At 40.2% G+C, this 16,661-nt stretch overlaps 1 protein-coding gene across 4 annotated transcripts in view; it reads left to right on the forward strand.

The window, feature by feature from the left end:
- Nucleotides 1–16,661, forward strand: part of abl1 (c-abl oncogene 1, non-receptor tyrosine kinase) — a 36,818-nt gene that overhangs the window by 8,126 nt on the left and 12,031 nt on the right. The window contains exon 1 of one of the 4 annotated variants that reach the window (XM_028601203.1): nt 10,713–11,513. The exons of 2 other annotated variants lie outside the window; for them this stretch is intronic. In XM_028601203.1, coding sequence (XP_028457004.1) covers nt 11,429–11,513 — 85 coding nt within the window. In that variant the 5' untranslated portion in view covers nt 10,713–11,428. Of the gene's footprint in view, nt 1–10,712; nt 11,514–16,661 lie in introns of those variants that run through there. One more of the 4 variants, XM_028601204.1, reaches the window with a different exon arrangement.

Consider the following 16,661-nt stretch of genomic DNA (forward strand, 5'->3'; position numbering starts at 1 on the left):
CCCCACTTGTTCATTGTCCTTTATTTGCTCATTACTATTCAGGGTCAGTGGGTGCTAGAGCAGTATGTACAAGGCAGAAAACAGGAAAACACATGGGCAACTAAATAACAAACCATTTGACTTGCAAGTCTGTGGAGCACATAAAAGGGAAAAATTGTAACATTGGGTGTCTTGGTGGTCTAGGGGTTAAGGCGCCGTCCATGGTAGTTCCCGGTTCAAGTCTGGCTAGGGATCCTTATTGTATGTTAGTCCCCATCTCTCTCTCTCTCATTTTTCTGTCATCTAATTACAACACTTACAACTAGTTAATAAGACTACAGTAGGTAGTGTGTTCCAGCAGCTTATAAATGTCCACATCTGAAGCCAACCTTGTGATTGTGACAGAAATATTAGATGTCATGTTAACATCCAGCTCATAATGTTTCTTGATCCACTACAAAGGATATGTTAATAATCTTAAATGCACATGGAGTGGCTTTAATATAATCTTGTGTGTGTGTGTGTGTGTGTGTGTGTGTGTGTGTGTGTGTGTGTGTGTGTGTGTGTGTGTGTGTGTGTGTGTGTGTGTGTGTGTGTGTGTGTGTGTGGCAGCTGCTGCGTTCAGCGGTTATGCAGTAAGTAAATCCATTTCTCTTTTAGTCTGTCTGTCTCTTTCTTGGCTGGAACTCGAGGAATCTATACAGTCTGCACCAAACCTCCTCCCATGATCCCTGTGGGTTCTGAAGACGGGAGGAGGGGGGGTGTGTGCATACCCACGCAGCAGGCGCCTCAGTAATGCTCATTCAGGCCAGCTGTTAGGCCCCTGGTTACTTGTCCTTCGCTGTGGCTGGCTATGTCTCCAGACTAATGGGCATGTACTAACATACACATGCAACTCTCAAGTGAAAGAACTTCTACTTTTATCTAATCTGTTTACTACTTAACCTTGATAGTGGTTTGATGGTGTTTTGTGATGGCACTTTGACAAGTTTGCCTGTAACATTTAGTGTTAATGTCTTATTGTGTCAGTAAGGGTGGGTGCGTGCGTGCGTGCGTGCCTGTGTGTGTGTGTGTGTGTGTCTAAGACATTTGTCCCTTGCCGAATGACACCTTGCTGATTAGGAAGCGTTTTCCCCTCTCATCAAGTTTTGACCACCTGGAAAGGAGTCCATGTTATTACCACCCAAGATGATGACTAGTCAAAACAGCTGTGTTTATAAATCAAGGTAGTCAAGTTAGTCTATGCCTCAAAAGTTTTAACTCTTGTAATCAAGGTCTACAATGACCTGAATTCAGGACACTGATGACAGTCATGTGCTAGTGCAAAAAGTCAGAAAAAGCAGTACAGTATACAGTATTTGATCATGTCCAGATCTGAAAAGTCTGAATGACAAAGTCAAGGTAGATCTCCACAAATATGCATATGACCATTCTTTTCCCACAGAAAACCAGAACCAGGTTAATCAATTTTTTGAATTGTGAAAATTGTAGTCTTGTCTTGTGTTGAATTGTGATAGATTTATTAACATATTCGCTTGTTAGAACATTGTAGGATAAGACTGGAATGGAGAGATGCTGGTGTTTTTTTTTTTTTTTTAATGGAAGTATTTTACATTGAGAAGAAATAAATCTTGTTCCTACTGTTAATAGGCGCTGTCCACAGCAGACATTTTGACTTGTCGTAATAGGTAAAGTACAGTTGTTACTAACAACGATGGCTCTGTTTTATCCCAAGTGTCCCAGTAAGCCACGATACTGTGATGGTGAGCCAGCATGCACGATATCAGGACCCTGAAACTGAAGCTGATTTTTATTTACACCTGTGCTCTTTCCACTGTGACATGTCAAAATGCCGTTCATGAAAAAGGACTATTGTATAATTTATCTGACCATATCAATAGATTCCTGGCCTACAGCCTCTTCATCATCTGCCTCTTGAGACAGTCCACTCTGTTTTCTAGTCAATCACTGGTGTTTGTATGTGATCTGTTGCACCAGAGCTGTGTTGAGTATTTTTACCCGTTTTACACCGAGAAAAAGAGAGGGAGAGAGAGAAAGAGAGAGCGAGAGAGTTGAACACAGGGCAAGCCACAGCAGTGGAGTGAAGAATGTGACCTCTTGTGCATTCCTCCCTCAAATAACTGGTGCAATCCCCTTCCTTCCCTACCTCACTCCCTAGTCCTTTCTTTCTTCTCTTTTTCTCCCTTCCTCTTTTTGTCTTTCTCTCATTTTTGCCATTGTCTCTCTCTATTTCTTTGTCTTGCTCTCATTCTCAGGTTTTATTTTATGTGGATTTCACAATTTATATAAATTTTTTAGTTTTATAAACATGGTGTAAAAACAAAAATGGGCAACAAGCTGAATTAATGATAATCTGCAGCAAACATTAGCAGCAGTATATCAGCATTCTGAGTCTATAAATTGAGAGTTGTGTATTTTCTTTTGCAATATGATTATGTGGGTGCATTTTTTTAATAGTTAACCGCTATCTACCACTATTTCTGTCATGTAAGACAAGGTAATGCTGCTTTTTATGTATGTTTTGGGTAGTTGATATTTAGCTACACTGTGTGTGTGTGTGTGTGTGTGTGTGTGTGTGTGTGTGTGTGTGTGTGTGTGTGTTACAAAAACAAATGTGGTTGGTGTGCATGAAATGAAGCGTACACATGTTTCTCACATGGAAAAACAATAAAAAACTTGGATTACAAAAAAAGAAATGAAGCGTACACAATTTAACAGTACAATTTAATGGTGCACCATACCTGTCTTCTGGTTTGATTAAATTTTACATTTCAAGAAAATTTAGAAACATTTAAAATGAATTATTTTGCTGAAAATGACATTTAACTGCTAAAATTGAGAAATTATCATCTACTTGTAATAAAGTTAATTTAAAAGGGGAGAAAATCCCAATTTCAAACAAATGAAATGATGTTTGCACAGAACTATTGAAAGTGCAAGCATGTCGGTTTAGGACAAACAGTCCTGTTGAGTCATTGACTCTCACCCTGGTTTTTGTTATTTGGATTCACTTTGGCTGTTGGCTGGTTTTAATGTTAATTATATGGGCATCCATTGTTTTCAATCTTAATAGACCACCAGGACAAGGACCTTCTTTTCTTCTCCTTGCTGGTTATCCCTCCTTTGTACACACACACATACACAACCTCCAAGTTGGGTTAGGAATGCAGAGTGGCAGATCTTCGCCAGGTGCACGCACACACACCTACAGCAAAAACAACCCATGTTCACCTCTCCATGCCTGAGCAGGCAGCCCCAGTTCCACACACAGCTGTTGTTTTCTCTGCAGACAACCTGCTACCTAGGATGCCAGCTCTGTCTTTTTGGTTTCAGCCATTTATGGGTCCTCTTGGTCAGAAAGCCTTCCTATGCAGATTACAGGATAAAAGTCCATGGGGGCATGATTTGACATAAGCATTTGCTTTCTTCTTGATAAAATACTTTTATACGAGGTTGATTTTGAGTGTCGCAGTATCTTTTTTTTTTATATTTTTGAAGCTTGATTTCTATTGAGCAGGCATGAACAAAATCCTATCCACTCAGGCATTGTCTGGCCAGTTACATTATTGTTGTTATTTATTTATTTTTTATTTATTTTTTTAGGGTTGGGTAGTGGAAGCGGTTCCTACGCAAACCGGATTAGAACGCAAATTTCGGTTCCTCATTTCGGTTCCAACTGAAATATTTTCCCTCTGTTACTCCGGACAGCGGCAGACTCATTTTTTTTTTTGTTTCTTTCTCCCTTTTCTGCCGGGTGGCGCAGGTGCCCGCTTGCGGTGTGAAGCATGTGTCCATGCTATTCTTGGACATTTTTTCACCTGGGTCGAACATTGGGAGAATTAGCGTAGAGTAGCGTTATCAGCTGAATAGCTTAGCACAGGGGCTAATGGACCCAGTGATATATCTCGTAAATGACCCCACTAATAATGCCCGAAATGATACCAAACTTCTATACTAGTACTAATAGTTTATTTACTCATAAAACGATGGATTGGAAAGTTTGTAAGTACACCAGAAATGTATGTAAATAACACTTGCCTGCTGGCTTGTGCTCTCTGCTGCTGCTACCTAACGGGCAGTAAGAGTGCTTAGAGCTGTCTACAAATTACAACACCGAAAAGAGATGCAACAAAAATATTTATTAATTTAACTTTTTTTTTTTTTTTTTTTTTTTTTTTTAAAGTAAGTGCTGTAGTATAACTAGCAGGAGACAAGTTATAATTTAGGTAAGTTTGGAGACATTACCTTATTTAATCATTAAATTAATAAATATATTTTTGTTGCATCTCTTTTCGGTGTTGTAATTTGTAGACGGCCCTAAGCACTCGTCTAACTGCCGGCAGCAGCAGCAACAAAAACAACAGAGCGCAGAAGCCAGCAGGCAAGTGTTATTTACATACACTTCTGGTGTACTTACAAACTTTCCAATCCATCGTTTTATGAATCCATAACCTATTTGTACTAGTGTAGAAGTTTGGTATCATTTCGGGCATTATTAGTGGGGTCATTTACGAGAAACAAACCTGGGTCCATTAGGCCCTGCGCTAAGCTATTCAGCTGATAACGCTACTCTACGCTAACCCTCCCAATGTTCGACCCAGGTGAAAAAAGCTTCGGGGGGGGTGTTTGGCTCGAGGTCATGGTGCAAAGTAGCCTGGTGAGATCGTCCTGATCTCGCGAGCTCCAGTTTTCCACTCGCAGATCAGTCTGGCATCTTGAAGCAGAGAAAATTCGGAGCCGTTAGCCAAACGACCGGGCCAATCAGCGTTGGTTTTGAGGTGGGTTAGGTGGTGATAGACCGATGGTTTATCCAATCAGCTAACCAGTATTATCAGCCAGCGGTAGCCCTAATTCTGTTAGCCGCTCGCTAATGCTTTTTTTCTCTTGGATCCTTCTTTTGGAATATGGTCCGGGAACCTGAAATGGTGCCTTTTATTCCTAAATTTTCGTTACACAAACGGCAAACATCCTTTACCGACATGTTGCTTGCATGCTGAGCTTACGAGCTATGCTTTGCCTGCAGCAGCAGGGGCGGGCTTGTGGTTATATTTTCATACGCTTCGCGGATCTGATTGGTTAATTTGGCCCGTCTATCACCAACATAGACAGATGGTTCATCCAATCAAATAACCAGTATTCCGCCCCTTCCCAAAAGTTGTCCAACGGAAAGTTCCCAGATGAATATGCCGAGCAAATGCGAAGCAATCCATCTGGCGCAGTCAGGTTAGGTGCAAAGGACCCTAGGGTGAAATTACTCCGAACCATCACTTTAACCATTCACTGACTTCACGTGATCGCTAGTATATCTAGATCGCTAGTAAACATATTACACTTGCTCTGCTAGTCTATCGTTCAGGACAAGACTGTGTAGCCTGGTGGTGGGGGAGGCAGGATAGCCTCCCCAAATTGTCTGTCCTTCAAACTCCTACCTGGGTGTGTACAGACCTCTTGGACACTATCTGAGAGAGGTTTCTCCTGTGCAGGATATGCCATAAGTCAGAAGAGGTGTAGTGTCTTGCCAGAGAAGGCAAATATATACATTTTTCTGCAAAAGAACCGCTAAAGTTTGAAGCTGGTTGGCATACCAACTTAACATTTATTTTGTTGTTACTTGTTAATAGTGTAACTGCTATTTGTTAAATTATTGTAGTTATGTGTTAGGTGACTTAGGTTTACTTATTATATATTTAAGTACTTTAAAACGTTAATATATTGTTCAATTTAAATCATTTTCAATTTTAAAAGAACTCCATAAAAAAGCCTTTCTTTTGTCATTTTTCAGTTTTTCAAGAATCTGTTTAGGAATCAGAATCGTTTAAAAGTACCGGTTCGGAATCGTAAAAATTCAAACGGTACCCAACCCTACTACCAGTCCAGTCCATACAGTACTGGTATGCTGTCCTGTCCCTTTGTGTTGTGTCACGCTCCTCTTCATAGCGCTATAAGAGGAGTTCTGCTATGCTTGCTGCATCTGGATTCACTTAGACACAAAGACGAACCGAAGCAGCTCCACTGCTGCTGCCTGAGAGCCTCATTGCCAGAGTCACTCTTCTAATCGGTTTCTGTTTTTACCCCAGTGGGCATACAGACACATGGGGTCTTTCCACAGGCATCCAGATAACATCTCAAAGGTTAAAGTTTGTAAAAAAACAAACTCTCTGACCGGTTTACTCTGTCTGTCTGCTCTTATTAAGGTGTTGTCTTTTTTTATGCTTTTGAATTGATAAATTAGACCCCAAGTAATAGCAGAAGCTTTACTACTAGCTTTCTGTTTTTATTGCTGTAGAATTGCAAACCTCCCACTCATACGTGCATGCACGCTTTTCGTTTCTGCTTTTTCTTCCCCTCCTGAAAGAGTTTGGCTCTCCTTGTCTGCACACTCATAAAACAATGGAATATATAAAAGTTGTGCTTTCATTCCAGCACTCTGGGTCAAATTGAGTAGTTTAGCGGAGTTCTGAAAATGACTGGATTAGCACTCTCTCTTCTACACACACACAACACACACATACGTACATTGCTTCTCTGTCTTAATTTCCACAGACCTTTTTAACAAATTATTAGCGCGGCGCAAGTGATGAATAGTTGTGTGCATTTGACCTGGCTTTCTGTTTGCTCAAAGTATGGAATTTAAACACTGGACTAGCATGCATACATTTCTATTCTTTGCAGGTTTGCATATTTTTGGGACTGTATAGTTTTGTCTGGGCCTATAGCAGTCTATTGTGTGGCGAAATGAGCAAAGGTTCTGCTTAGTCACCTGGTTTGTGTTGCTGTATTTTGTGTCGGTCATGATAAAAATGGTTCCTCTGGTCCTCCTCCAATAGGTCTGCTCGGTTTAACTCCCTATGTCTCAGTTCTGCGTGCTAGCAGGTCTGCAAAGCCCATCTGTGTTGAAGATTGTTGTAAAGCTGAGCTGACAGTGGACTGTTAACGGGTCACCTCAAATGAGAGGGATTTGCAGAGAGTTTGTGTGTGAGCAGTTACACAAGAGCATGCACATGAAGTCGATTTCATCATAAAATATGTTTAATGACTTCTAGGTCAGATTCACCGATTCTATGTAAAATACAGTGGGGAAAACAACTTCTCAAAGCTCTGAGCGAATCAACATAAAGAATGTTGTTTGCCTTTAGTTCTCTATGTGCATGTGGTGATTTCTGCACATTAGAAGCTTTAGAACATATTTGAATTTGCTAGCAAGTTTGCCTTCTGTATGTTCAGTTTCACTGTTGTCTACATTGATTGGAGTTATTACCACCTCAGGTGGATGCTAGAGCCCTTAACCTTGAACCAGAGCAGCCACTGTTTTGATCTTAAGTGTCCACTCTCCCTGTGGACAATACTAAGTGGAGAATTATGCAGAACTCTAAACCCTTTAACCTCATGTGCTGGTCTGCACGCCTCAGACACTCTGGCTGCATTCTCCAGAGGGCAAACAGCCACATGTGTGTGCATGCGACACACACACACACACACACACACACACACACACACACACACACACACACACACACACACACACACACACACACACACACACACACACACACACACACACACACACGGTTCTTGAGTGTCTGATATTTAAGTACACTTGGCTGTGACTGTTTGGTTAGGCAATGCAATGAAAGGATGAACCATGTGCAGTGCAGAATTACTATCAGGAACATACACAGCTTTGTCTATTTCCCGCCCTTCTCCTCCTCTGTAATTAGAAAGCTTGCTCGGTTTAAAAGTGTAATGACTTCCATGACTTGGATGGGCAGGATTTATGCCAAGTACATTTCAAACATTATTAGACGGTGTGATTTATGTTTGTGTGCCCTCATGAATGGAGTGGGTAGGACAGAAATCAAGCAGTTCTCAGATATTGTAGTATTCTAACATTTAAAGACAATATCTTTTTAACCTAGTGTTAGGCTAATTCATCATACAAGCTAATGGCTTACTTTTGCCTTCTTGCCACATGTCAAAAATGTTCATAGCAGATGTAGCAGTTAATCATGTAATGTTATGAATTATTTAGCTGCATTCTTGCTCAATGAATTCTGGTTTTAAAAAAGTATGAAGTGTAAAAGTAATGCCTATTATGATTTTGTGACATGTCAACGTTATCTAAATATTTTAACACCAGTATAGTTTGAATCATAACACTGTTGCTGCCTCCGAGTTTGGGGAAATAACCTCTTCTTTGCTTGAAGATTTAAAGAATGGAATCAGGAAGGCAGGAGAGGGGGGGTTTACATGAGAAGTAAAGGGCCAAAATCTTTCCCGTGGGTGGATGTACGTCAGCTAACTGTTAACATACACGGCCCGGATTATAAAACGCGAGCGAGCGATTCTCCTATGAGCTCACTTCCAAACAATGTGCTTCATGTTTCTCCATCTGCAACCTTTTTTCCTCTCTCCTCCACCATTTTTTTTTTATAGCCCCTCTCCTCTTCCCTTCATCCTCTCATCTCCCCAACACTTTGTGCCTGCGGTAAGTTAATGGGCCTTTCTCAGAGTTTGAGGAAGCCTGCATTTCTTTTTAATTGCTGTTTGGGGCAACGCATGAGAGGAACACAAATGTTTGCCATACCAGCACTGCAGCGATGATGTAGGGCCTGTTGCAATGTGACTGAATGTTCAGGGTATCAAGGTCATTACTTGCAAAGCGACGGAGACTGAGCCATGTTTAAGAATACCCATAGATGCATCACTGCCCACACCAAACAGACAAGCGTACAATACCTTGAGGTATCTGACTAGTAGATGTGTTAGGCCAGGCCATGTCAAGTCTGTAATTTCACCTGGGATTTTGAGTTGTTTGGATTAATTTCCATTCCGTCAATCTTGACCACCAACTGTTGATCTGGAAATAGTTTAACAACTTCAGAGTACCTTTTCTGAATTATTCCTTTCCACATTTGAAGGACTTTTCCAAAGTCTCCTATGAAGCAAGCATAAAAATACCCATTATATTAATATTGATAAAATGTGCATGCCCAGCCATTAGCAAACTTGCTCATAAACTTAGGCAACAACAGCCTACATATTGTGGGACTATCCCATTGCTCAGACAGACATGACCTTATCTTTTGAATTGTTTTTATTTTGTCCTCTTTCTACTCCATTCTCCTCATAGTTCTCCTCATATGTTGCACGTAATTTACTTTTTGTCTTTAGAAACATCTGTATATTGTTCTCTTCTATCTTTTGTATTACTTGCCAAGTGGACAATATTAACTAAAAACTAGGCCTTCTGGTTAACGTTTCTGTCAGTCAATGACAGGCGTATTGATGAGGCACATTTTTAGTCAGCTCTTTTGCTCCGTCATTGGAAATTCCAGGTTGACCAGGTCAACCAGTTAACTGGTTTGGCAATCATGCTGTGTGCTATTGTGTTATCTAGCCAACTTCCCACCAATATGTAATCACTCACATGACTGGGCTTCTTATCTCTGAAGTGATGTTTTTCTTTTAAATAAAAAATATTTCCCAGACATAGTCGGTTAGATTATAACTGCTCTTGTGTTTTCTGTTGTTTCAGTCTTCAGCGTAATCACGTCCGGCAATCCTTTTAGCCCATATAGCACAAGTGAGTGGACAAAATAACAAACGCATAACAGTATCCTGCAATAAAAATAGAGAGTACACCTCCAGAAATTATTAAAGAGTTTGATCATCTCTCTGACAATAACAAATGTGGTATTTGTTGCATGGCTATTGTTATGAATTGCATTAGGTTTTATCATGGTGTTAATGATGGTCTTCACCCCCTGTAGATGGCCTACTATAATTTTGTCAGAGAAATACATAATTCTCACGTGTGTTATCCTTTAATAAAGAATGGGAAAAGAAACATTTAAGTAGAATTTGAACCTAATTTGAGCAGGGATGTACGCTGTGGTTAGCTGGAGCTAAAGAGAAAATGACCTCAATGGAAGTGCAAGTATTAGAAAAAAAATAAGTGTGCCTGTATTTAGCATTGTTGAGTTAGATGGGACAACAATTGGGATAAAGGCACAGAAGCCACAGAACTGAAAACATTACTTATTTAACAGATGCCATCGAAATTCCCAGATGCATTTCTAAGCACAGCGTTAGTGACTTCTTTTTTTTTTTTCTTCAACCTTTCCAATAGTTTTAGTTCCAGTGAATTTACCGGTAGTTCAGAAGCGTGCCTCTGAGTGAGTTTTGTATCACTACACTTTGAGACAGCCGAGAAAAGAGATAAAAGTTGTGTTGTAAGACAGTTTGGCTTCTGTCAAAGATTATTTGTTCCTTTTTAGATATAGCCAAACCACTGCTGTTTCTCTAAAGATCAAAAGATAAATGTTCTCATTTTAATGAATTCAAATATGTTGCTTACTTCATTCAGATTTGAAATGGCCTATGGCAAATGAGCCTTGTTTGAGTGATGTGTGAAGTCCAGAGTAGACTGCTGAATCTTATTCCTTTCTGCCTGTTAGCTGTTCTTGACTGAGAGCTTTAGCTTTGTCTTTTACAACCTGGTCCTGTTACCAGACTGGACGCCTCAACCCGTAAACATTTCAGGTTGAGAGAGGGGGGGGAAAGCATGGTCAAAAAGAAAGCTAGAGCAGCACAGAGACAGTGAGAGGGGGGAAGGGGGGTTAAAAAATTGGAGGAGGAGCTTCTTCTAATCATCTCATGACTTCAACAGAAGGGAAGAAGAACTAGCCTATTTAAGGTCAAAGTTTGAAATGAGACCTCTGCAGCTTTTGTCTCTTGTGTTGGCATGAATTTTGGGTGATGGTGTGCTGTTTGTATTCTTCTTCGGAAGTGCTTGTGTGTGTGTGTGGTAGCGGTCTCTCCCTCTCATTGTGTGTTTGTTGCTGGAGGTGGGAGGGCTCAGCTGATGTCATTGAGTGCAGCAGGCTGAGCCTGAAAGAGGCCCTTTGTTGGCAGCTGTAGCACGAGTAGTCCCTGCGCCTCAGAAACACACTCACACAGGGGACAGGAGAGAGGAATGGCACCCTTCAGACTGCCCTACTGCCCACTCAATTGACACATCTACAGGTCTAGCAAGCTTTTGGACCAAACTTGCGCTTTTGGATAGTTCTTGTTGTATCTTACAGAAGTGGAGCTAACCGAAAGCCCAAAAGCAAAAGAGGGGGAAAAAAAACATGGAGACGCTCCGAAGAGAAAGTTGATAGACTTTGCCGGACAGTGTACTCTGCTTTTTCTGTTTCTGAAAGGAGTGAAGAGGAAAAAGAGGATTAACAACAGCTGAAAGGACAGAGGAAAAGAAAACAAGTATATTTCAACACCTATTTTGGCTTGGTGCGGTTTCTGCTTTTGTCAGTTTTTTTTCTTGGTTTGAACTTTTCTCCTGCTGGACACATGTAGAGGGGAAACGGTCGAGGGAAGTCTGATTTTTATCAAGCAACAACATTTTCAAGCGGGAAGGGAAAGAAAGCAAATGAAAATGTTGGAGATATGCCTGAAATTGGTGGGGTGTAAATCTAAGAAAGGCCTCTCGTCCTCCTCCAGTTGTTACTTGGAAGGTAAGAATACTTTGTGATTGGCTGTAGTATCGTCTTTTAGCGTGGGCAGTGATTTTAAAGTTTAAATAGGAGAAATGTTAACATAAAAATTAAAGAAGGTATGTCAGTAAAAAAAAAAAAAAAAAAAGCAGGGGCTTAAGAAACTCGGGGAGAAGGATAAAAGATGAAGTATCACCGTGTAAAGGCTCAACTATGATCTCTGCACTGTCGAAATAGAAGAATGGGGAGGGGAAAGCAGAGAGTAAGCACAGGGGAGGGTGAGGGAGGCCAGACACACTGGCTAGCTGAAGAGGAAAGAAGTGGAAAAAGAGACTGAGAAGAGAATACAAGGAAATCCGACTCCTGGTCGTGTCCCACTTAACTCTTGTTTATGAGGAGAGGGGATCTAATCTTAGTCTGCGCTCTACTTTTCAGTTCTCTGCTATGTTCCAGTACTTCTTTTTCACAGCTTCTGTAATGAATTTAGAAGATAATGTAGATCCACACATTTCCCATACTCTTTGTAGTATGCGGACTAGCAATTACTTCTTATCCATTACTTCTAATTACACAGTTCTGGTCACAGTTAAAGTGGGCATTGACTTGCTTGTGATATATGAAGGGGACACAAGGGGGGTTTGAAGAACCCCAGGCCGCATCGAGTCTGTACATAATCAACATAGTAATTGAATGGCAATGGAATAGTCAGTGAAGTCTTTTGTGTGCCAAAGATTGTGCATCCAAATGATTTAATAGAGTTAATAGTCCTGGTACGCTCCCCACTGAAGTGGATGACAGTAATAAAGAGTCTGTAATTTTTAGACCATATGGTAGAAGCCACTGCAGATCTCATGCTGAGATGTTCCACCCCAAATTAAACTTTCTGGCCTTCATTAGAGCTGGAGGCCTCATATGTATTTTTCTCCAAGTAGTAAGCAATTTGACATCATTAGAATGGAGATATTCTATGAACATAACAGGAAAATGCAATTTGAATATTTTATGACACCTTGTGGTTATTCTAAATGGTGATAATGATGACTCTTCAGTGTTAAGTTATTATCCCCTTCTCTCCTCCATTGGGCTCTGGTCTAAACATCCTCTCATTACCTAATATCTCCCACAGTGTGTAGAACTAGGGATGCACCAATCCGATACTGATCTATATAGCTGGATCGGGGTATCGGTGACAGTGGGGCTGATCTTTTCAATTTAATTCTATGTTTATATATGTTTTTATTCTCTCTACCCACGCCTACTTGCACGCATCCGAAGAAAAACGGCAACAACACACAGACGACACAGCGTAGCTTACTGGCGTCAGGTAGCATGCAGCTAAAGACCCAGAGTAACATTAGCTTACCGGTAGCATGCAGCTGCACTTTTTCAGACACCACAGCCACTGCCGGAGTCTGAGATGACGGAGAAACAACAGAACTGATTACCTGAAGTCACCGGTGTGGCAACATTTTGCTTTCCCCGTAAGTTGTGTAAAAAATAAAACCTTGAACAGTATAGGGCTGGATCTGAATATTTGTTCGATGAGTAGGTATTTTATTTTAAATTTAGGGATTCGAATATTGTTTTTCTGAGAAAAAAAACATACATGCACTTGCTTCGTTGCCTTTTTATTTTCTCCTTTTTCCAAACCTGCCTTCAAGTGTGGTTGGAAATATTGGCTTCCCCCGCCACTAACAGTATTCGGTACAGCCCTAGAACGGTAAAGGGCATGGGCTCTGATGGGACTTTATGCGTTCAGGTGCCTCTTATAAACTCATGGTGCCAAACTTGTGTTGCATTTAGCATACCTTTTTAATGATGTTTGCCTTACATAAAAGAATGATCCCAGTCAGCTTATGAATTAAACACTGGAATCGGATTGGTACTCGGTATTGGCCAGGTATCAGGACTGAAAAAGTCAAGTCTGTGCATCCCTAGGTTGAACCATATCAAATGTATGATCTGAATCCGTTTCTCTTGTTCTCCACCACCTTGCATTAATGATGCAAGAGAAATATGTAAGCTAAAGATTTTTCCTCTCTCATCCCTCAGACATATGTGGGCTAGGGCTGACTTCATGGAAGTGGACCACATATAGATTCATGGTTTTGGACCCAGACTGCTGTTGGTTTCTATTGTGCCAGGTAGTTTGTTGCATTTTGCCAAGGTGTAAATCATTTAAGGTGACTGGAATCGAAACTAGCAGGGCTCTCTTGGTCACAAGGACAAAATGGAGCCAGACATATGTTGTATGTTTCTTTTTAAAATAGTTTGGTTTTTAAAGAAATTTCAGTCCTGCATCAGTGCGTGAGTTTGGGTGCATACCTCATAGCAGTGCAGTCATAGCTATGAATTTCTTACAAGTTCCACACACATTTAATCATTCAGAGTGTCTTATCAGTAATGGAGCCGGGACAAGCTGCAATTCCTCCCGTTACGTGACTCTGGAGAACTACAGTCTGATATTGAGCCTTTATTCTGGTTTCCTTTTTCCTGTCTTCTATTTTATTCTCTTTTATTTTTTTTGTACGTGTATTCATGGTCCATGTGTCAGTGTGCTGTCGCCCTCTCTCAAACAGCTGTGGTATTTGTGGACATTTGTGGCATGTGCTGCTAAAATGCGCTGCCCGCACACTTTATGACCAGGCCAAACTCTGGACATATGGTATGTCTTGCTGGCTCTCAGGTCTGTATTTTGTTAGTGGAGTTCTTTTTCTGTCTTGCTTGATCTCTTTCCTCAGCTAAAGCCCAAATTTGACAAAACACGGTTTTGGTCAATTTTGTCAAAATGGTGTTTTTCACTTCAATCATAGTGTTATGTTATCTGTGTTTTTGTAACCGAGAGATGAACTGAAATGGAAATCTTTGGCTACTATTTTTCTTCGCCGTATATTAAAAAAATTTATAATGTGGACATAATATCCACCTGTACAATGTAGTCCAACACAGTATCAATTCAAATACTAATACTTTAAAACTGTGTCAGAGCAGTGTTGATTGGTTTGAACTTGATTGTATGCTTTAAAGCATATCTAATGTATACAAATAATACTGTTACATTGTAAAGGACTTAAAGGGATTGTTCAGATGTTTGGATCATATTATGTTAAAAGATCTGAACTGTAAGACAAAATACAAGACCTTGTCAAACCTTTTTCAGATCCCAGTGAACTGAGTAATAGTTGGCTAGTCCTTGACATCACTCATCACTGCATGGTTAAAAAAAGAAAAAAAAGAAGCTAAAACAGACATATTTTGATTACTGGAATACCTATCATTTTATATGACTATATACATTCTAAGGCTTAAATCTACTACTTTTTGAAAAGTGCTATATAATGCTGTAGGAAAGTCACTGCTTTCCTGAAGAGCCCGTTGTTTGTGTTTTTTGAACAAAGTGATGTGGGGCCACTGTCTTTTATTTTTACATGAGGCACATAGATACATGCATCTTTTACAGCTGAAGGAAGCACCCCTGATTGTTGCTTCAAAATGCAACAGGTTTCTCTTTTTTTAAGACTGAAATACCAGACACAAAATAGCAGGTTTGTGACCTAAAAGTAGCACCACATTTGGCTTGGATTGTGCCAGTGTGCTCAGGCTGGCGAGTGTAACTTGGCAGAAGAGGCGGTGTGAAAGTCTTTCATCGGCCTCCTGACACACTGATGCCTGCAACTTGTCAACAATGCCATGTGACTGGCTGTGGGCCACACATTTTCTGTTTACTTTCTTCAGGTTATACAAAGCTCCTCCAGCTGGGTTGGACACAATCACACAAACACACCTGGGGTTGTACACCATCCCCCAGAAGCAAGATCAAATTTGATATTAATTCCTTGTCATCCACACTGTCACAGAAAAAAAAAACTTTGATTGGCAAATAATGCTTTAATGCACTGAATTTATTATAACGATTTTCAGGTTATCAGGTTTTTGGCAGGAAAATCATTTAATTATAAACCATAATCTTGACTAGACCAAGATAACATTGCAGCAGTTCATGAGTCAACCTCTCCCAACTTCAGTTTTATCAGCGGAGCTAGAGTGCATAAGAAAGGAGTTGCCATTTGTTTGATAATTCTATCCAGGGCAATTGGAAATTTGCTTTTTTCAAATGGGTTGCTCTTTAGTTAAATTCCTCATGTCAAGCGCCATTCTTAAACCTCTAAAGGCGGCCACCTAAATCCAGTGCTTTTTTTTTTTTTTTTTTTGGTGACTTTGTTAGTCTATCATCTGCATTGACTTTGACTGTGTATTTATATTTCAGTCCTTCCTAAAAAATAGTTTTTTTGTGATTGTTGCGGGCAAAAATCCTTGACTATGCGGCACGTTTTCTTAAAAAATACAATGAAATATGCAGGATATTTATGCAATATTATGCGATGAAATTGCGGGAACTTGCAAAAACTGCGGTTTGATGAAAAAGAGAAGTGATTTCTCCCAACACCCTGCTTTTCGATGATGTTCATGTCGCGTAATTACATCACTTCATAACGTTCCCATGGCAACAGGGGAAAATGGCTGCTTTTGTGTGAAGTAAACGCAACATTTTTCAACTTTTTCGTATTTGAAAAAAATTCGGCTCCCACATAAATATGCGGGCTTTGGCTGATTATGCATTGAATTATGCGATTGCATAATCGCGTTTTTCTGGAGGGACTGATATTTGGTGATTTAAAAGGCACACTCTGGACTTAATCATCCAGGTCCATCAAGACCAGGAGGGTGGATCACATCAGTCTATTTCTAAGCTCTTCACTGGCTTCCTGTTTGTCAAAATAATTGATTTTAAAATACTTCTCTTGATTTATAAAGCACTAAATGGTTGAGGGTCAATACGCATTTCTGATCTGTTGCTCCACAATGAACTGTCCAGACCCCTCACATCGTCTGAGACGGGTCTTCTTTCTGTCCACAGAGTCTACAGATGGACAAGCTGTGTTCAATTTGTATGCACCACGTATCTGGAACAAACTCCCAGAAAACTTAAGATCTGCTCCAAATCCCAGTTCTTTTACATCCTGGTTTAGAACTTTTCTGTTTGCCACTGCATTTTATTAGGCTACACGTGGGACTATTTATTTATATCTTGCACTGCACTGTGGCTTTAAATGATCAAATCTCTTATATTATGATAAATAAAACCCAGTTGTAGTACAGTACACAGAT

This window comes from Perca flavescens, chromosome 16 (assembly GCF_004354835.1).
Source record: "Perca flavescens isolate YP-PL-M2 chromosome 16, PFLA_1.0, whole genome shotgun sequence".
NCBI classification, from domain to species: domain Eukaryota; kingdom Metazoa; phylum Chordata; class Actinopteri; order Perciformes; family Percidae; genus Perca; species Perca flavescens.